The sequence below is a fragment of the Bidens hawaiensis genome, unplaced genomic scaffold, assembly GCF_021521415.1.
Source record: "Bidens hawaiensis isolate Kalapana, Puna unplaced genomic scaffold, B.hawaiensis_p1.1 tig00040034_1, whole genome shotgun sequence".
NCBI classification, from domain to species: Eukaryota; Viridiplantae; Streptophyta; class Magnoliopsida; order Asterales; family Asteraceae; genus Bidens; species Bidens hawaiensis.
Window position 1 is genome coordinate 124,346 of NW_027505642.1, and position 22,396 is coordinate 146,741.

The window sequence follows — 22,396 nt, forward strand, 5'->3', positions numbered from 1 at the left end:
ACTTGGAAGTGTACATGGCGACCTTTCATTTAGACGACTTGCTATCTCTCCCATCTGACGCTCAAGATTTTGAATTGACGCTCCTTGATTTCTCATGAATGATTAGTGCTCCCGGAATTTCTCTTGAGTTTCTTTGTGACGGGAGTCCTCTCGAGTCATGCGTTGCGACAGCATCTGTGTCTGCTGTGCCATCATCTCCTCTAACGTGGGCTTCTTCTCCCCACTATTCGGTCCCTCACCGGAATCCTGGAATAGGCTCTGACGTTGCTGGAAGCCGGACTGATTTCCGTTCCTCCAGTTGGAATTTTGGTTACCTCTCCACCCCGAATTATAAGAATTGAAAGAATGTTGATTTCGGTTTGGATTATTAACGAAGTCGACTGCCTCTTCCTGGAAATCTACCGGGCACTGAACAGTATCATGTCCCCCTCTACAGATCTCGCATAACTTACTTTTCACCTGCAAGTCCTTCACGATCTTTGCTAACGCTTCAACTTGTGCCGCAAGTGCGGTGCTCGTGTCAACCGAATGCATGTCGCGTGATAGGGAATCAACGGTTTTGGTACTTTTAACTGGTGGTCGCTGGTATCCACTTATGGCTAAACCGTTAAACAAGGCAATGCACTCATCCGTATCTTTCGTTGTTAGTAGGTTACCTCCTACAGCTGTGTCGAGCATACTCTGAGTTGCATACGTCACTCCGTTGTAGAACTTCTCAACAACCGCCCAGTCTTGTAGGCCGTGGTTCGGACATAAAGCAAGTAGATTTTTGAACATTTCCCACGCCTCGTAGAAGCTCTCGGTGTCCTCCATCTGGAAAGAATGAATTTGGTTACGCAAACAAGCGGCCTTAGCCGGAGGATCGTATTTTTCAAGAAATTGGGTCTGCATGGCAGCCCAAGTAGCAATGGATCCCTGTGGGAGGGATTCAAGCCACAGACTAGCATTATCAACGAGTGATAACGGAAAGATGCGTATTCGGATACGCCGGCAAGATGAAACGTGTCGCAGATACGTGTAATACGAGTGAGATGGGAATGCGGGTTCTCATGGAGAAACCCGTGAAATTGAGCAGAATGATCAATCGTGTTCAGAACATTAGATGGAATCTGCCAAGTCGTTTGAACTCCTATAGCTGGTGGAGCATCGACCGGACGGGCCCGGTCTGCAACTGTCCACCTCGGTGGTGGATTCGCGTCGCCCATAATCCTATCCCTAATGACGGGTTCAGAAAAAGTAGGAGAAGAGAACGTATTACCGACGGATGTAGATGAACTGGAAGACGGTTTTGTACGACGTCTCTCAAGAAGCTCTCTCTATGGTTCGGGAAATCCTTCAACTTCTGGTGGTCATAGAGATCGAGTACGTCGCATACAACTATTAAAATAAATAAAAGAAATATTAATTAGCTAAACTATTTTAAACTAACAAATAAGAAAGACAAGTAGTAAATAAGGCAAGTCCTAACTCGAGTCGTTCTTAATACGCCTCAAACCATGTCCCCGGCAACGGCGCCAAAAACTTGATGTGCGAAAATATATATATAAATAAAACACAAGTCGCAACTAAGCTTTAAAAACCAAACAATCTATCCTAGTTCACACAAACGGCAAGTGTACCGGTCGCGTATAGCACAGATGAAGAAAGTCCGGATATCGAACAAAGACACGTGAAAACGTTTATAATTACTAAACTCTAACCAAGACTCACCAAAATATTTAATTGATTTATTTTAGAATTTATTTAACTACTTAACTTAACTGAATGAAAACTTTTGACAAAACTTTGAAAACTTTGGTTTAAATTCAATGAATAAAGACGTCTACCTAGGAATGAATCATGTTGATAGAAATAACAAGACAACGGATTGAAAATATTCACGACACCGGTTATAAAAGATGACACAACTAAAACTTGTTTAAGAAAGTCAAATTACCTCTCAGTCTCTCTAACAAACTCTAACTTATCTTAGTTGATTTTAAAGAATAAACCGGAAAAACAATTATTAACGTGTTCAAATGTCGACTCTCCTCTCGGTCTCATCGACACACTATCCTAATGGAGACAAATACTATGTCACCAAGGATAGAGGAACAATTTAACTTAACCCAAATTAAACCAACTAATTGCACATAAACACTCAAACTTGACAAGACAAAAACCCGCTATCGCGCGGTCTTAATTCTAACAAGTAAAAGCAACGAGACAATATTACTTCTTATCACCTCTCGGTCTCAAAGAATGTGTATTTTAACTGACTTTAGATGATTTATATTACCCACTTATCCCTACGGTTGTACACCCCGCAAATAAACCCTAAACACCAAGTCAAGAGTCTAACAAGCAATCAATTAATCAAAACTAATTCAATTAACTAATGCAAGAGGATTATAAGTAATAAAACTTAAAACACAGCCATCACACACAATCTAATTTATGGTTTAGTTAAACTTTACATCAATAAGTCAACTCTTGAATATTAACAATCCATTAAACAAGTCTAAACTATTCAACAATCATCTATCCTAGGTAGAACAAGCAAGTTTAGCCTAACATAGATTTTGGACAGCCATGCATACTTAAGAAAAACATTATAAACATCATCATAAACATAATCAAACTCATTCAAGATTCAAACACAATCAATAACAAGTCAAACTATCAATCACTTGCAAAACAATCAAAAGTAAAAGATCAATTTAACAAAGTTAGGGTTCTTGAACAATAACCAAAGATTAAAGATGATTACTTAGGGTTTTTGGCTGAGATTAGGGATGTTATTGATGCCTAGCTACTGTACCAAGATCCTCCTTGATGTCCTCCTTGATCTCCAGCCGTCACAGCCGCCACTTACTTCTTTTTTTTCTTTCTTTTGGCCGCTGCTACAGTTGTTCCGATCGGAACCTGCTGCCCAAGTTAGGGTTTTGTTATTTTCGGGTTTTAGGCTTAGATAATGGCTGAAAACTCCAATAATTAACTTCATATAATATTATAAAAGGCTTCTAAGATGTGGGCTTGGGTCGGGCCTTGACTTATAAGTTTGAAAGTTGACCAATTAAGCCCCTAAACTCTTCAATTTTAACTCTTTTTTCCACCAAACCTCATAACCTACAAGTAAACAATCAACTTTATAAAATCAAGCATAAACAAACTATCAAACTTAATAATTAAACTAAAAAGCAATTAAAACATGATAAAAATGATACGGAAAGTAAATGTGTTTTACAACACATCAATGTCCCTACGCAAGAGATCGCGTTCTTGTAACATCCCGAAATTTCTAAGAATATTATAATTAAATAAATTAATATCAATGGGAAAGTTTACTCGGGTTAGTCGGAAAAAAAAATTAATAGAGTAGAAGCTAGTATGGGTCGGGCTAGTGTTGGGTAATGGATATGGGTTATGGACTTGGTAAGGAAGGGAGAGGCTATGGGCTTAAGCCAATGATCCATAATTATATAAACCTTAATCCCCATTTTCCATTCATTTCACACATAATCCATACACCACCAAAACACACACTTAGCTCTCTCTCATCCTACTCTCTCTCTCTCTAGCCGAAATTAAGAGGAAGAAGAAGGATAATCGATTTCCGACCCGAGGTAATGATAGTTTAATATTGTACGAGCCTAAAACGTTAGTTATAGTCGCGTAACGACGAGCCGACACCGTTAAACCGTTTAAATCACAAGATCCGGGTGGAATCGGGTATAAACCGGACCTAAGATGAGTTTAGGGATCACCCTAGCTCAAATCTGGATCAAACGGGACGAAAAACGATGAAAACGGTGGAAGAACGAGTGAGATCTCGTTTTTCCGGAAACGCGGTTTTCCGGCGATGACGGTGCCGGAAAGGCGGCGCCGGAAAAGATAAAGGTGTCAGGGAATGTTCCCTGACCTAACCCTAGTTCGCTAAGGAAACTTAGCGAATCAGAGGGTGATTCTTTAGCTAGTTCACTAAGAAAACTTAGAGAACTAGAGGGTGATTCGCTAGCTAGTTCTCTAAGGAAACTTAGAGAACTAGAGGGTGATTCGCTAGCTAGTTCGCTAAGGAAACTTAGAGAACTAGAGGTTGATTCTTTAGCTAGTTCGCTAAGGAAACTTAGAGAACTAGAGGGTGATTCGTTAGCTAGTTCGTTATGGGAGCTTAGCGAATCAGAGGGTGATTCGTTAGCTAGTTCGTTATGGGAGCTTAGCGAATCAGAGGATGATTCTTTACCCAATTCGTTAAGGGCAAAGTAAAGAACTAGGAGTTTAATATAAAGACAGAATGGTCCCTGGACTTAGAAAGGAATGAGATAATTACATAGTAGCCCTTGGACTTTGATAATTTATGAAAGATGCCCTTAAAGGATTAACGAGTAACGATTAACTAACCGGGTAATGATTCAAGGAAGTAAAATCGGCTTAGACACGTAAGACTAATTAAGTAGTAATGAGGATGGCTAGAGTAGTATTTGATATTCAATTATTAAACATTTAGACGCGCACAGCTCGAGAAGGAATAATCAGTAGCCGAAGAAGTAACCAAGTTCAGGTGAGTTTCTAGCCCCATTCCTTGTTATGTTTTCGGGGCTGTGTGCATACTCGATGTGTTGTTAATACATTTATCCTAAGTGATAAGTGTATGCCATATGTGATATATGTGATGGATATGAATGATTGCTTGTCGGTACGCGAACGATCTTCGGATATTGCGCGTACTGTCAGGTTAAAAATAAAGGTACGAATATTATATATCGAAGATGTATGAACATTACAAATGAACACTTGTCGTGGCGTGAACGATCTTCGGATATTGCACGTATCGACAAGGGGGATGGTTATTAAATGAATGATGTAAAGAACGCCTAGAGTGTTCTTATGCTATAATGTAATTATTGTATATGTGAAGTATGTGTGTACAGGTACTCTAATGGTATGTGAGTCCTACGTTCGACATAGTAAGTTAGGATGGCGAATCCCTCTAACTTCTGTTGGACATAGACTTGGCAGGTGATGGCGTAGTTAAGGACTGCGGGCCTTATACGTGATGTAGATGATAGATGTAAACGTAGATAGGGACGGTGGGCCTTATACGTGTTATAGGAGATAGACGCCAACGTAGATCAGGACTGCGGACCTTATACGTAATGTAGATAGGCGTCAGCACAAGAAAGGACTTTGGACCTTATACGTGCTATATTTGTGTTGTGGTAGCATAGGGGAAGACTGCGGACTTCGTACGTGCTATGGTTATAGGTGATAGACGCCAACGTAGATAAGGACTGCAGACCTTATACGTATTATAGATAGGCGTCAACACAAGAAAGGACTGTGGACCTTATACGTGCTATACTTGTGTTCTGGTAGCATTGGGGAAGACTGCGGACTTCGCATGTGCTATGGGTTAAGTTGCAACATAGGGAAGGACTGAGGACCTTGTACGTGTTGTCAATATAGGATGGTACAGGGAAGGACTGCGGACCTTGCACGTACCATAACTGGTGAACATAGGTAAGGACTGCGGACCTTTTACGTGTTCACGATCTTGAGTACAGGTATAGACAGCGGACTATGAACGTACTCTCGGTAGACTGAGATTAGTGATTGTAGATATGTATGTATGTATGGTAGTAGGGTAACAGATTAAGTATGGATATGTATCTTCGGATATGTATGTATGTGTATGTATTGTATGGCGTCTGATTAACTAGAACTCGCTCAGCGTAGCTGACTTTTAGTATGCACGCAGGTGAGCTGATTATAGAGTTATCATGAGGACGGCACATGGCATGGATTGAACGGCTGGCATCTGAAGATGGAAGAAACGATGTTTTAAATATGATATTTTATGTTATGGTTTTAAAGAAAAGATTAATTGTTTTGTAATAAACGGTTAAAGTTTTATATTCCGCGAAAGTTTAATAAACTCTGATTTGTAGAACTGTGTTTATGAGTAAATCCGACGCTAAAGTAGGGCTACCGGGTTCGGGGCCTTACAGTTCTGCTTCTCACCTACCGTTTGACACGTCTACTTCGTCAAATCAAACTCATTGTCAATCATCTAGGCACGTTGCAAGTCGATCTTCGTTAGCCTCTCATTCGTCATCCACTTCTCTCTATATTGATAATGGGGATTGTGACAGAATTTGTCAATTTTGTGGTGCCCTCTTTTGGTATGATGAACGGATTGTGTCACTTTCTACTAATCGGTGTGTTAAGTATAATCAGTGTTGCAAAGGTGGACGCGTAGTTTTGCCATTTCCAAGAAGACCTTACACTTCACTCATAAATCTCTACCAACGGTCTAATTTTATGACAAATATTAGAGCTTACAATTCCATGTTCTTCATGACCTCCTTTGGTGCAAAGGTTGACAATAGTGTTAATCGAGGTCCAGGTCCTTATGTTTTCAAGATTGCAGGCCAGGTTCATCACAGGCTAGGCTCTCTTTGTCCTTCTGCAGATGCTAGACCACGCTTTTTACAAATGTATGTCTACGACACTGACAATGAGATTTCAAATAGACTTCACGCATTTAGTAATGAAACTCATTCTGAGCTTAACGCGGAAACCGTTAGCCTAATATTACGCATATTGGAAAGTTGTAACGAACTTGTCAAGCTCTTCCGAATAGCTAGAGATTTCCTCCGGTCACATGCAAACTTTCAACATATGCCTTTATGGATCTGATCGTGCTCGTACATATAACAGACTCGTTCCTGGAACTATTGGTGCAATAGTATCCGATGGTGATCCATCGTGTCACCAATTTGACATAATTATTCGCCATAAGGACGACACGCCACAACGCATATCAAAATTGCACTCACTATACATGTCATTGCAATATCCGTTGCTTCTCCCATTTTGTGAGAGCGGATGGTCACCAAGTCTAAAGCTGCGTGAACCGGACGGTTCACAAGACAAAAGGCTGACTATCAACATGTACTACAGCTACGTATTACATGATCGATATAATGTTTACACGTTGTTAAGGGGAGGTCGTCTGTCACAACAATATATGGTTGATGCATATGTCTGTATTGAAGAAAATCGTCTAGACTACATAAGAAACAATCAAAATATATTTCGTATCGAATTTCTTCAAGGCATATATGATGCAGTTCAACGTGGTGATACCGAAGGTCGAGAGGTCGGCAAACGAACGTTTCTTCCGTCTTCGTTTACTGGTGGGCCACGCTACATGTACAAGCACTATCAAGATGCTTTAGCGATCTGTAAAGTTCATGGCATTCCTCAATACTTCATTACCTTCACATGTAATGTCAAGTGGCCAGAGATTGAAAGATATATGTCACAATTTCCATCACTAAAACCACAGGACCGCCCTGATGTTATTGCCAGAGTATTTCAAATAAAAGTAAGGTCGTTAATCCGCTTTCTAAAAGAGAAGAAACCATTTGGAGAGGTGCCCGCAGGTAATTTATTTGTTTGACCACAAACACATATTCATTTATGTAAACCATTATTACAACTTATGTTGACGTTGCTGCCATTATCATTCGATGTAGATTTATACACCATCGAGTTTCAAAAAAGAGGACTCCCTCATTGTCATTTGCTTTTATGGGTAAATCCTGCATGTAAGATAAGGGACGAAAGTGAGGTTGACAATTATATATCTGCGGAGATACCAGACCCTAATGTTGATCCTAATCTACACAAGATCGTTACTGATCTCATGATGCACGGACCATGCGGTCTGTTGAGACCAACATCACCATGTATGTCATCCGGTAATTGTTCAAAGAACTTCCCAAAATATTACCAAGAAGAGACGTCATTTGATAGTAATGGGTATGTTCACTATAGGCGCCGGTCAAATGGCTTCACTGTTGTCAAGGACAACGTCACACTAGACAATGGATATGTTGTTCCATACAACCGTGCTCTATGTCTACATTACATGGCTCATATCAACGTTGAGTACTGTGGCTGGAGCATGCTTATCAAGTACCTATTCAAGTACATATCCAAAGGTGCCGATCGTGTTCACTATACTATAACAAAGACCCCTGCCTCTACTGGTACAACCCATTATGAAGACGCATCACACCTCAATGAAATACAAAACTTCGTTGACGGTCGATTTATACGTACACATGAAGCATGTTGGAGAATTTTTAATTTCTTAATCCATGACAGAAATCCAGCTGTACAAGTCCTCGCGGTCCATTTTGAGAATATGCAGAACATAACTTTTAGGGATAATGATGACCTTGATAGTCTCGTCCACAACCCATACAATAGACTTACCATGTTGACCGAGTGGTTACGTAACAATCAATTTGACAGCACTGGTCGTCACCTTCGATATATTGACTATGTTACAGAGTATAGGTGGGAATCAAAAAGTTGGATAAGAAGATGGTCTAGAAAGACACCACCAATAGCAAGGCTTATATACGTACATCCAAGTTGTGGTGAGACCTTTTACCTACGCATGTTGTTAGGTTACCAAAAAGGTTGTCGTTCGTACACTTGCATACGAACGGTGAATGGTCAAATTTATCCGACATTTCGTGCTGCATGTGAGGCGTTAGGATTATTGGGTGATGATAGAGAATGGTCATCTACAATTTATGAGGCATCAAATTGGGCCTCCACGTCAAAATTACGATCCCTGTTCAGCCATATGCTTTTGTATTGTGAGATATCAAACCCACTTGAACTATGGAAACAACATTGGCAAAAGATGGCAGACGATGGGCAACAAACATATGGCATTGCAAATGAAGATGACCTAAGGCAGTATGTCTTATTCGAGCTAGAATTATTACTACGATTAAGTCCTTCTGGAAAAACATTAAAAGATTACGGTTTGCCAATGCCAAATGCCAACATGCTACAACGCCTACAAAATAGGCTCTTGATGGACGAAAAAAACTACGATAGGCAGTTGTTAGCATCAGAACATGCATTGTCTCTAACACGTCTCAACCCACAACAAAGGTTGATATATGACCATGTCACGTCAGCCATTTCGTCAAGTCAACAAATATTAGCCTTCGTATATGGTCATGGTGGAACAGGAAAGACATTTTTATGGACAACAATAATTGCTTCATTACGTTCCACTGGTAAAATTGTATTGGCTGTTGCTGCCTCCGGGATTGCATCATTGTTAATGCCATCAGGAAGAACCGCCCACTCACGATTTAAAATCCCACTTGATTTGACGGACAACTCAACTTGCCAAATAAAGAAGAACACTCAATTGTCTCAGTTACTAGATGAAACGTCTCTTATCATATGGGATGAGGCTCCAATGAATGACAAAAGTGTCTCGAAACATTAGACAGATCGTTAAAAGACTTATTTAACAACCCTGATCGGCTGTTTGGTGGCAAGTGTGTATTACTTGGTGGCGACTTTAGACAAACTCTTCCTATAATACCGGGGGCTTCCAACGCGACAATCATTTCATCTACCTTACCAAGATCTTATCTTTGGAGGCATTTCAAAGTGTACAAACTAACAGAAAACATGCGTCTACACAGACCAAATCTAACGTTAGAAGAACAACATTCAATATCTTCATTCTCGTCATGGTTGGTCGCTGTAGGCGATGGTGATATAGGCACGACTGACATTAACGAACCACAAACCACAAAAAAAAAAATAATACCACCACAATACTTGATTCCTTTTAAATAAAATTCATTGATATACCTAATTAACTTCATATATGATGAAGAAACTTTGGCCAACCCATCTGCTACAACACTATCAACCAAGGCTATTGTTTGTCCTAAAAATGACACTGTAAATGAACTTAATACAACAATACTAAACATAACACCAGGAACAATAACAACGTACATTAGTATCGACTCCATAGTTGCCCAACCAGGTGACAACAATGCCAATGCGTCTTTATACCCGGTAGAGTACCTTAATCTAATGAACTTTAACAGTCTCCCGCCACACATCCTTGAGCTGAAAGTTAACGCACCAATAGTACTCCTTAGAAATCTAAATCCACTTGACGGTCTTTGCAATGGCACACGATTAATTATCACACATCTGTAACCAACAATAGTTGAGGCACATATAATGACCGGAAAATTTGTAGGCCGTCGTGTGTACATACCAAAAATAACCCTAACTCATAAAGACAAGCAACTACCTTTTGAAATGAAAAGAACACAATTCCCGATAAGACTTTGTTTATGCAATGACAATAAACAAGAGTCAAGGGAAATCACTAGACAAAATAGGCGTTTACCTTTCAAAACCTGTTTTTCACATGGACAACTTTATGTTGCCTTATCAAGAGCAACCACTCCTGAATCCTTAAAGATACTGATAGTACCGGAAAATAGTGAAGACTATAATGTTACAAAAAACATAGTATACTCTGACTTTTTGAAGGAAATAAACCATACATGTTCCTAATACTTTATCATATCAATTCTTTCTTACACATAAATACTTACCATTGACACACAACACACAATAGCATCATCAATAATTTTACAATCTTTTTTTTTTCATTTATCCCTAATGTATATACAATTTTTACACTATCCTATGTGAATGACACAGGACAAAAAAATGACATACATACGTCTCTCCGAGATCAAACCACGTCAGAAACCAAAGGTTATTACAATACGTGTCTTGAAGCGTTGGGTCTCAAAAGGAAAAAAACCAGAATTGTGCTACCTATTTGTTGATCAACATGTAAGTACCTTCAATTTACTATGCATATTATATTATTATATAAAGTACGCGTATATGTGACACTTGATTAAACTTATAAAACATGAATTTTTAATAATTTCCCTAAAACTATTGACATTTTCTAATTGCTACATGCAGACGCAATTGAATGCTCAGCTGACCTAATAGACGAGTCATACTTTGAAGACATCATCAAAATTCAATCATGCTACAATGTCAGCAACTACATATCAAGTGTACCCCGAAGATCCATGGCAATATGCCCTCATAAAGCATCACTCATAATTGGAAAGAAGACACAGTTTGTCCCTGTTACTAATGACAACATACCAAATTGCTAGTATCACTTCGCACGTTATGAGCAACTTCAAGAACGCCTTGAATCTTGGGATCTACTTACAGGTAACATTCATCATCATAAATTAAATGTAACTATAATCTAACCTAATTCTGACACAACATTCAACATTCGCAGATTACATTGGATGTGTAGTGAGCAACCGAACTACAGAATCCAATAACTTAACATTAAGAAAGATATACATCAGAGATTTCAGGTGAAAACATAATTGATATAATTGATGTGCCCTTCACACAACTCATGTTGATTTAAGCTTCCATGTTTCGTAATTAATCTTCTATAATATTTTCAAAAACATGCTACTAATTCTTATCTTTTCAAACAGTGACAAACAAGTGCTCGTCACCTTATGGCCTGGTCAGATTGACTTGATCGACGATAGAACAACAGCTGGAGATACAATTGCCATCACATCAGTCAGAGTAACACAATTTGGCGGTATCTACTATAACTCAACAATTCATTTCACAATATTATGCACATTACTATATGTGCAGACTAAAGGCAAAACCTACACATGCATAGCCAGAATAAACGAAGTGGCAACCAACCGAAACTGGTACTTTGCACAGTGCTCCAGGTGCCCAAGTACTTTGTACCCAGAAGAAGAAGACGATGAAGACGGTTGCAAAACATCATTCGCTTGTCGAGACCATGAAGATATCACACCAAAATTCCAGTAAGATAATGCTTCTCATATTCCAAAATATCTATTAAATTGCATATATGATGACATATTAATCTTTTAATTATAATTTTTATATACATTTATAAAATTCCGCATGCATATGTGTGGTTCAATGTTTGTACTCCTATTTTTCACGATTACGGTCGTCAGTGGACAAAGTTATTAGTTCTGTATGTTATGTTTCGCTTTAATTTTTTCGTCTTTCAAATTTATTTTTTACACAACTTCATTAATTCTCTTTATTTTGTTTGTAGACTTTTGATTAATTAAGAAGAATCTTAACAACCGCCAAAGAATTTTGTTTTTAACTGTATGACATACAATAGGTGCATATCATACACATACTACATCTCATAAGACTATTGAATGATACCTAAATTCATATATGACAGGTACTGTTTGAATGCCTCGATAACTGACGACACAAACACAACAGATGACGTGATCTATGATGAAACAATGACTGATGCACTAAGAACAGAATGCCGTGTGATGGTTTTAGACAAAGGAAACATTGACCAGAAAGTATTGCCACCAGAGATCTCTGCAATGATTGGTGTTCCAAAGTTATTTGAACTAACTAAAAGGGCTGACAACTCAATATCCGTCAACTAGATAAGCGACACACCAGACACTAATGTTCTTCAGCCCAAATCGGCATCCACATCAACAAGCCTCACACCACAAACACCAGATCCAAAGAGAAAGAGGCCAATGCAAGATGTTCCAGGTATACACATCCTTCAATAACCATTAAATATTGTTATGACCAACGACAATATGTTGTTTATTGAACTAAAGCTTCAACTATCATTATGACAAATTCAGGTGAAAAGAGACAGAAGATGTAAAGGGGACTCCAACAATGCATGCTTTTTGTTAACACCTACTATAACTAGGTAAGAAACATTTAAATAATATAGCCTAAACACCAGCGATCTTAACACATAAAAATTGAATTGAAACAGGTTTCACATGTCGAAAATTACGGGAAACTTATTTTGGCGGAACTAACGCACATCTCAAAGACATGGCTGTAAAATTATGCAAATATGTAATTACTAAAAGGCTCTACTATGTAAAAAGGCCTAACTAGATGTTATGTTAAACATAAACAAGTAGGTACATGACCACCAGCGCTACGACCCACTTTTTGTAACTCTATGGATGTTGTACCACTTTACTTCCTTTAGGTTGTTTAATGCTTAATATTATGTAAATTAAGTGTGGAGTATTCTACAGGAGCTTTTTTGATACTACGTTACATTTTCATAACAATAGCTACGAATCAACAGAAATTGCATTACACTTTAATATTCATCAAACAACACCTCAAACCCGCCGCAACGCGCGGATCAGCTTTCTAGTTATTTATTTATTTATTTATTAACGTGACAAGAAAATTGGAAGTTTGTCACGTTAACAATTTATTCAATTTCCAAAAGCTGAGGGTTGCAAACCCAAAAGGCCGAAATGACATCAGTTGGGTCTTTATTTAGTGGGTTCAGCGATAAGCCCAATTCTTGTTTATTTAAACCCAAAATGATTGAGCCCATTTAGATGTCAACTCAAGCAAATGCTACGTAATTTGACTTTCATATATTTTTTCTTTTTATCATGCATTTGTGATTTGCTCTATTTTACTCATAATACCGATTTAATTAAGTTTTATTATGAAACCTACAACAAATAAAAAGAAAACGCAGCTAATAGTAATATCTTTTATAAACATACCAGCTTGGCTAGCTAGAATTGTGTACACGGATTTTCTAAAATAGATCATTTTTCATTGGATTATTAAATGACATATAATCCATTCGGGTTCTGTTTTCTTTTTTACGAGCATCATTCGCTACAATGTTGACGACGGGTGGACTATCTAGACCTCAACATGTTTTGATAAAATAACGAAAAAAGCTACAAGATGACATTCCCATGCACACGTCTTTTAAATTCTCCTGATATAATAAAGTTTTTAATCCGTACTTTATATGTTAGCAAACATGCTCTATCACATCTTTAATGTTGATATGTACATCTATTCTCATATTTATCATAATTGAATGACAAGATTTTATCGGTCACCACTGTCATCTCATATTGAATTAAAGATTCTTTAAAAGAAAAAAAAATTATATACAAAAGTATTTGAACACTAACCAAACCATTCGTAGTTTGACTAATATATGATAAGATTTTAAATTGAATAATTATTATATTCAATCGATAGCATTAATAAATAACCGAAATACCACATTTAAAGATAGTTAGTTTGATATATTCGATAATTAGTTTAATGAAGGAGGCAACAACTGACAAATGACAAAGGTTGCAAGTTTTTATTAGAGGTTATAGATCGATGTATTTTTAATATACGATAATATAAAAAGTAAATGTATATAAAAAATACCAATCAATTCTCCCAAACACGTCTAACATTAATATATCAAAACAGTAACAAACTCTCCATCTAAACTTACAAATATATAAATTCAATAACTTATTTTAATAAATACCTTGGAAATAACCCAATTTAATAAATAATTGTTCTAACGACACAAGTTTAAACTTAACTTGAGTACAAGATAATGAAGCAGAATTACACATACGTTGGATAAAGTGTTCATTAACCTCCCCAAAACCATGTGCCCATCAAAAGTCAAAACTACTTTTCCTTTATAAGTACGCAACAATTATTTTAAGTGAGGGAAAAAAAAGTTTTTCTCAATGTTTTAATAACCGCTTCAAACTGATATGTATTATTAGATGTATAGGCTATCGGAGACATCAATCCGGTCTATATTTCTGGTTGAACAACCAGATACAACCGGTTGAACTGTTTCCGAGCCCGACCAACACGAAATGATATCAAACTTGAAAGATAGTTAGAAGGTCTTCAACAAAAAAAATAAAAATAAACAAAAAAATAAAATAAGCTATATATGATCTTTGAAGTGAGAAAGCCCAACGGTAACATAAAATGTTTGTTTTGAGTTTGATGTAGATAAGGTCTTCATACAATTACATGACGTGTATAAACTTATAAAAAAAGTGATGTTGATGTTTTGTTTGCTATTGCAACTTATTATTTTGTGTGCAATAATTAGTTTCACACGTGAATTGTGTGTGCAAATTTAGCCATTCATCTCTCTTTTTTTGCTTGTTTGCTTTACTATATATGAAATATAATAATTCATTTATGTTGGGTTTCAAATTGAGATTCAACCTTTTTTCTTTCTTTTCTAAGTTTGGGTTGTTTGTATAGATCAAACTTGATTTAAGAACACTAATGATTGTTGCGTATTAAATGATACTTACGCGCACTTAGATACAAGAATTGACGGTGATGCGTCATAGTAACGATGATGGTGACATTGACGAGTGGTAGGTAGTGGTGGTGAGAGACGCTGGTGATGGGTGATGGACTGGTGGTGACTCATTTGAATCAACCCATTAATTTTTCATTATAATAGTTTAACGATTATAAAAAGGTTTATTATTATAATTTAAGTAGATTATAACAAATTACCCAATCAACCCATTAATTTTCATGTGTAACCAAATATAATTAGAAAAACTACAAAAATCTAGTTACAAAATAAGCAAGATTTCGAAAGAGTTTATTTCACGTGAACACTCAAAACAATTGTTAATCTAGAGCTGTAAATGAATCAAGTCAAGTCGAGTCATGATAAGCTCGAACTCAACTATTTAATCTTTACAAGCTAGAATGTTGAGTTTGAGCTTCGCTCATTAAAATCTAAAGCCAACTCTTTTATTTGAAAGCAAAATTATTTTACATAATTTATAATTTTTATATATTAAAATAGGGTAATAGCTTATACATATATATTAAAATTTGGGCTTTAGCTTAAGCTAGCAAAACGGTCCAACTAACAAGTGAACTTATTATATTAAATGCTCGACTCGCTTATAAATATATCAGTGTCAAACTAGCTATTTTAGAGCGAGCTTTGAACGAGCATCGGGCAACGAGTTTTCTCATGACATGGTTTGTTAGCTCATGCTATGTTTGTGAGTTAAATAGTTGTTGCAAAAATATAAATAAATAAAATAAAATAAATTCTTATTTTGAAAATTAGGTATGAAGAGGCCATATATATCAATGATCCCACTCACCAAAACAAACCTATCAAACACAAACATTAAAATACCAAACTAGTTTTCAAACAACCAAACATATGTCTGCTTCAATGCTTTATTGTGGTAAAGTTTACATATCCGGTGCACGAAACAAGCCGGCTCTCGAGTCGATTGAACGAGCCGCTAAAATGTTTCCCGATACCGCAATTGTTAACAAGTTTGATGATGAGACTTACAATAGAGTTTGTTACACTCTTGTCTCCAAATCAACAGATTCTTTGAAGAATGCGGTTTTCTCGATGTTCAACGCAGCTTATGAAGCCGTTGACTTTGACCAACATAGTGGAACTCATCCTCGTCTTGGTGTCGTTGATCATGTTTGCTTTCATCCTTTAGGTTCAACTTCTGTTCAACAAGTTGCATTGATTGCTAGAGCTCTAGCTAAGGATGTTGGCTCCATACTTAAAGGTTTGATCATTCATATAACTTTATCTAATAGTTATTATTATTATATTTTGATCGACATTATTATTACTTATGCTGTTGTTTGTAGTTGTTATTTTGAACGTTATTATTATTAATATTAATATTATTATTACTACTACTACTTTAAAGTTTAAACTTTATCTAATAATGATTATTATTATATTTTGATCGACGTTATTATTACTTCAGCTGTTGTTTGTTGTCGTTATTGTTATTATTATTTTGAACGTTATTATTATTAATATTAATATTATTATTATTACCACTACTTTAAACCACATTATCATTATTACTACTGCTACTGCTGTTGCTACTCCTGTTGTTATTTATTAATATTTATTATTATTTTGATCGGTACTACTACTATTATTATTATTAATGTTCATTGTAGTCCCTTGCTACACATATGGAGCTGCTCACAAAGATCAAAGATTATTGGATGCGGTCCGGAGGGAACTAGGCTACTTCAAGCCGAATGTGACAGGACAACAATGGTCAGGTGGGCTAGAGTCAGAGGTTCTACCACTTGAACCGGATGAAGGTCCAACACAAGTGGTTAAAGCCAAGGGTGTGGTGGTCATAGGAGCAAGTGGATGGGTGGTTAACTACAACGCGCCAGTGTTTTGCAAGGACATTGGTGTGGTTCGCAGGATTGCAAGGAGAGTGAGTGGAAGAGGTGGTGGGCTTGCATCGGTCCAGTCGATAGCTTTAGTTCATGATGATGTTATTGAGGTGGCTTGTAATTTAGTTGAACCGAGTCTGGTTGGTGTTGATCAAGTCCAGGGTGCGGTTGAACAGCTAGGAGCCGAGGCGGGTGTGACAGTTGGGAAAGGGTATTTCACTGATCTATCGCCCGATGACATTATTCAAACCTACTTTAAGATGATATCATCCGGACAATGAAACAATTTCATTGAATTAATCTTGATCTTTATTGAGTTATAAATTGGATAATTAAGTGGATTAATATCCACATGTGTGCATGTAAATAAAATTTGTAGTTTGGTATGCATCAATTTTAAGATATAAAAGATCAAGGTTGATTTTGATATGCATTGTTGTTCATGTGAAATTCAAAATCTCTATATTAGTATATACATTCACATGTGTTATTTAAAGCTATGTGCACATTACATGTGTAGTAACTAGTAATGTGTTCTCTAACAAAAAAACATGAGAGCTATGATGACAAGGATGTCAATTGATGTTTATCAACTATATGTACACATATATATTGTCTAGTATAAATAATCAAGCTACAAAGACAACAATACAAAAATGGTGTTCATCGTTTCTTTGTTTTGTGGGAATTAGCCAAGAGGATATGGTAGCAATGATGACAACTAGCCAACTAAGACAATAAGATTAATTAATAATGACAACATAAGCTTTAACTATCACTAAAGAAATTAAAGTTGTAATCACACACGTACGTCCTAAAAACAAGAATTTGAGTTAAATATTCAAGTAATCCTTAATTCATGCAATCATGTAACCATGTGTTATGTACATATGGTAAGTTTGTGTTTTTATATTTAAAATTTCATATATTATCCTCACTAATCACTCAAGATAGATATTAAAAACCATATTGAAGAAATACTAATTCAACCTAAGGGGTAAACTTATGTCTCATCCGGGTTTAGGGTCAGATCTGATCTTCACGAGTTTTATCTGTCAAACCTATAAAACATGACACTGCGAGCTCGTTACGAGAAGAAGAATAGGAAATGCTTCTCGTAACCACCGTCCGGCGTGTTAATCAGTACAAGTTCTTAGAGAATAATCGTAAGAGTGAGAATTCCTTAAATGTTGGTTTGAGTGTGGTATTTATAGCCGCTAGAGAAGGATTAGTCGAGCTATCACTATCAGAGTATCAGTAGAACCTTCTATTCTTGGCGGGGAGAGGTTTCTAATTGGACGTGACAGTGTTACAGTGTTGGTGTTTTGTCCTTCGTCCTTGGGGAATCTTAAATTGTATGCATTTTTGTCTCCTCCGTGGGTGACTGGTCTCTTGCCCACGGGCTTCTTGTAAGTTGATAAGGACGGATCCGTGTGTGGTAACTAGTGTTGTTCCTCTAACAATGAGGGTTAATCCGCGGGAGATATCTAAGACCATCTTATGGTGTATTTGAATCCACGAACGAGTTTAGGACCCTATCTATTCACATGTAAATTAGCCCACAAGAAATAATAATAAAAACACACTCCAAAACATCATTTCATGGAGCAATTTTGTCATTACTTAGGATCATGTATAAAGAATACGAAAAAATGAAAGTAGAAATACTGAATGGGTTATAGGTCAACATCATTGGCCACATCATCAAATTCACGGGTTGCTTATCTAGTCAGGACTAACATGCATGTATTATTAGAGCATCTCCAATCATGTATCCACTTTCTCATTTAGTTTAGGTGGCAAATGACATGGATGAGAGATGAGAGAGAAATAGATGAGAGAGGGTGTCATGTTCATAAAAGTGAATAAGTGTGGATGAGTTATGTGAGTTGGAAGTTGGTAAAAAGTTAGAGAGATGAAAGAGAAAAGTAGAGAGATGAGAGAGAAGTGGATAACTAGATCATCCGCTTTGTTTTAGCATTGTGGATGCTCTTATGTATAAGCCGACGAAAGAGTACATATGAAGGGGGTAGGATGGATAAAGGCAATTAATTTGTTTTCATTTTGTATTGTTTTTAAGTGAAAGAATATAATGTTATTTTGACATAACTTAATATATCTTTTACATTATTTAGTGATATATAATCAAATCAAATGTGGTGTTCATAGGTGTACAATGAAACAAAATATATTAAAATTAAAATAATAAAATAATAATAATTAGAATGTGGGCGAAGGGCAATTCAATCAATGATACTCACGGCATGTTGGTGTTTATGGAAAGCGATAAATGAAAAAATAAAACTATGCTTAATGGTTCAAGGGTGTCGATTAACAGATTCAAAGAAGACAAAATTAAGACGATTATCGTTTTTATGGGTCAATAACATGGGAGAAATGGTGGGGTTATATTGAGAGAGGTGGTGTTTATTTACGTTTTGAATAATCTTAATGTAATTTAGTGTTAAGGTTGTATTAGCCTATGTCGATGTAAACTTGGTGGTTACGAGGGACTTACTAGTTACTAGTCGCAATGCTTAAATAAAAGTTGATTGTTAAAAAAGCGTAACTCATATATCCTTTTCATGTGTACGTTTTTAAATCAAATGACATCTTCGTTATTTATACTGAATTTATTAATCGGAGAACAAGTACACTGTATTTTCTAGAAAAATCTCGTCTACGTGGTTAAATGTACATTAAGGTGATTACAATTTACAAAGAATACTTGTTACTCTGATTTCTATACAACCTTAAGGATTGAGATTAAAGACTAGAAATTTTGTTTTAAAGAAATAATGTCATACGTGATGCGTCCTCTTCCATTCTTTTGTCCATATCAGTTGTAACTTATACCTAGACTAGAAATCGGTTAATCTGTATCATTAAAAATTAGGGTCTCACTAGCAAAGTAATAGTTCAAGTACAACTATAAAAGATGAGATAAAAGCTAAAGATTACATCATTCAAACCAATTGTCACACACAAGAAATAGGTTAATCCAAATGAACCAAATTTTTTTAGAACGAGACAATTTGAATCTACTTAAAATAATATACAACAAATCATTTTTATTATTGATTATTATAAAATTTTCTAACTTAAATTTTGTCCAAGTGGATAGATTGCACCCACAGCTATATTGTGTTGCCGCTTGTCATACCCTAAAACCCTGTCATGTGACTTGAATTACATATATAAAATTGCGGGATCATTGATCCCATCATTGATCCCCTTTTAACACTTTCCAAAAGTCTCATGAAAAGTTATATGTTCTTTACAATTATTTGATTACATTTACAATTCAATTATCTTACTTGTTGTGTTATCCAACATTTAATTATGTGTTACATTTCATTGTCGCATTAACAATGTCCTATACCCTATGGCATGTTTCATATTAAAGCTGGCATCCTTGTCAACATATGACCCAGGTTTTGGTACCACCAATCTCATCAATACCCAAAATAAACTATACACTATTAAACTATTAAGTATGGATACTATTTTGTTTCTTACTTTACAGTTTACAATGTCACGTCAGCCGCACAACGTACCTTATTCCACTTCACTATTATCCACTATACCATGGAAGTATAGAGCCCATTCATCACTCTTCTCCCTTTATAAATAAAATAATAATAATTAATTTAAAATTTAACATGTTACCAACTAATTAACTAAAAATATTGTTTATAACTAATCAAAACTTTTCCCCAATAAATAGTGATCATGTCAGCCTATCAAACACATCTCATTCCCATTTATCACATGATTGTATCAACATTTACCCACCCCTTCCAACAATCATAATCACCGTCTATCACAATTTACTATTTTTGCTATACACATAATTCACACAGCATACAACTCACGTTTACATAAAAATCCACACATGCCTATGATCAAAACCCTTGTGAATCAATATCAAATCATATGGAGCCATCACACTGTCCATTCCCATTTATAATTGGTTTATCGTCAATATAAAACGCCCCCATAGCATATGTAAGACTATGTGTTGCCATTGAAGTCATCCCCTGAATTCATCCAGTATTATTGTTATTGTGTCATCTAGTGCTGACTGGACGCTGACTGTACACTCGTCGAAGCCACCGTTGAAGCCACATGAGCCTGTTGTGGTTCAGGCGAGTGGGGGCTTCAACGAATTTTCTGTTTTTTTTTTTCTCTAAACGTTTAAAACAATAATGTAAATTAAAAAATAAAATTTGTAATAAAATATATAAATATATAAATATTTTTTTTATTTATTAAACCATCTAAAAACAAAATAACTTACTAAATTGGGCCCCTACAAAAATACATAATAATTTTGGGCCAATAAATAAGGAACAACAAATTATAACAAAAACAAAGCATAAAAAACAAAAGCCCACAAAAAAGTACATCCAAACACATTGTACACGTAGCTCATGGCCCATAAAGTAATCAAAGGAGCCCAACTAAGAAATTCCTAGAATATATAGTGAAAATGGAACTAGAAGGTTTAAAGTGTGAAAGATATGTCTAATTAGTTTTGTCTAAAAAAGAAAACAACCTATTAAACTAATGACTGAAAAGGTAGGATGAAAGCAGCGATGAGAAAAGACCAAGGGACACTAGATTTAAATATTTCTTTCGTTGAACCTCTCCATGCCTATATGAAGGGAGAATATATTCCATGTAAAGGATATACAAAAATACACTTGTAACGCATTGAATCAATCAAGTTGGCCATTCTATAGAGTTATTCATCCTTTTACCTTTCTTAACTCAAGCATTTAGGGTTCCAACACAGCCGTTGTACATTTCTTAACTCAAAAATACACTTGTAACACGTAAGAAGCAATCCCGACTACGAGGCGGGGCGGGGAGGTCGATCCTCCCTGGCCCGATCGCCCAAATAGTATTGGATTTTATTTAAACAAAAATTATATATTCTTTTCAAAAATAATATGCATTCTTAATGTTTAAACCCAATTTACCAATTCAAGTGAACCCATAATAATAATATTAATAATAATAATGATAATAAGAATAATAAAATTACATAACCTAAATCATAACCAATAAACCCATTTACTAATTACCCAATTTTTGTCTTGCATTCGGTTTGAAAACTTTTAATCCTTAAGAAGCATGGGATACTTTATTAGAGAAAAGTTTAGTGACGAATTGTAAAAACAACTGATTATCTACATGTTTATAGATAGAGGTGCACAAAATACCTGGCTTCGAACATGACCCGAAACCAATTCCTATCTGTACCCAACTCGTGGGTAGGACCCGGAACCGGGAATGCCCGGTCAAAACCGACCCTACCTTACCCGAAACCCGGAAAAAACCCGGTGAAACCAGTCAAATACCCGACTATACCCGCAACGAAAATGACACAAACCGCATGCTTTATATTTATTAATGTAAAAAAAATTGTTAATAA

The 22,396-nt window shown here is 36.1% G+C and overlaps 2 protein-coding genes and 1 long non-coding RNA gene across 3 annotated transcripts; all 3 read left to right on the top strand.

The window, feature by feature from the left end:
- The first annotated feature begins 6,300 nt into the window (after positions 1–6,300).
- On the top strand, positions 6,301–9,307 carry LOC143614460 (uncharacterized). The gene is made up of 3 exons (XM_077087893.1): positions 6,301–6,638; positions 6,700–7,427; positions 7,521–9,307. Exons 1-3 carry the CDS (start codon positions 6,301–6,303, stop codon positions 9,305–9,307), a joined length of 2,853 nt encoding a protein of 950 aa, XP_076944008.1.
- A 2,343-nt stretch (positions 9,308–11,650) lies between these two features.
- Positions 11,651–12,810, top strand: LOC143614463 (uncharacterized). The gene is made up of 4 exons (XR_013150296.1): positions 11,651–11,735; positions 12,137–12,474; positions 12,573–12,643; positions 12,713–12,810. It is a non-coding gene; the product is annotated as an uncharacterized LOC143614463 (long non-coding RNA).
- Positions 12,811–15,891: 3,081 nt separating this feature from the next.
- Positions 15,892–17,383, top strand: LOC143614455 (formiminotransferase cyclodeaminase-like protein). Its single transcript, XM_077087887.1, has 2 exons — positions 15,892–16,316; positions 16,726–17,383. Exons 1-2 carry the CDS (start codon positions 15,947–15,949, stop codon positions 17,235–17,237), a joined length of 882 nt encoding a protein of 293 aa, XP_076944002.1. The 5' UTR covers positions 15,892–15,946; the 3' UTR covers positions 17,238–17,383.
- Positions 17,384–22,396: the final 5,013 nt, after the last annotated feature.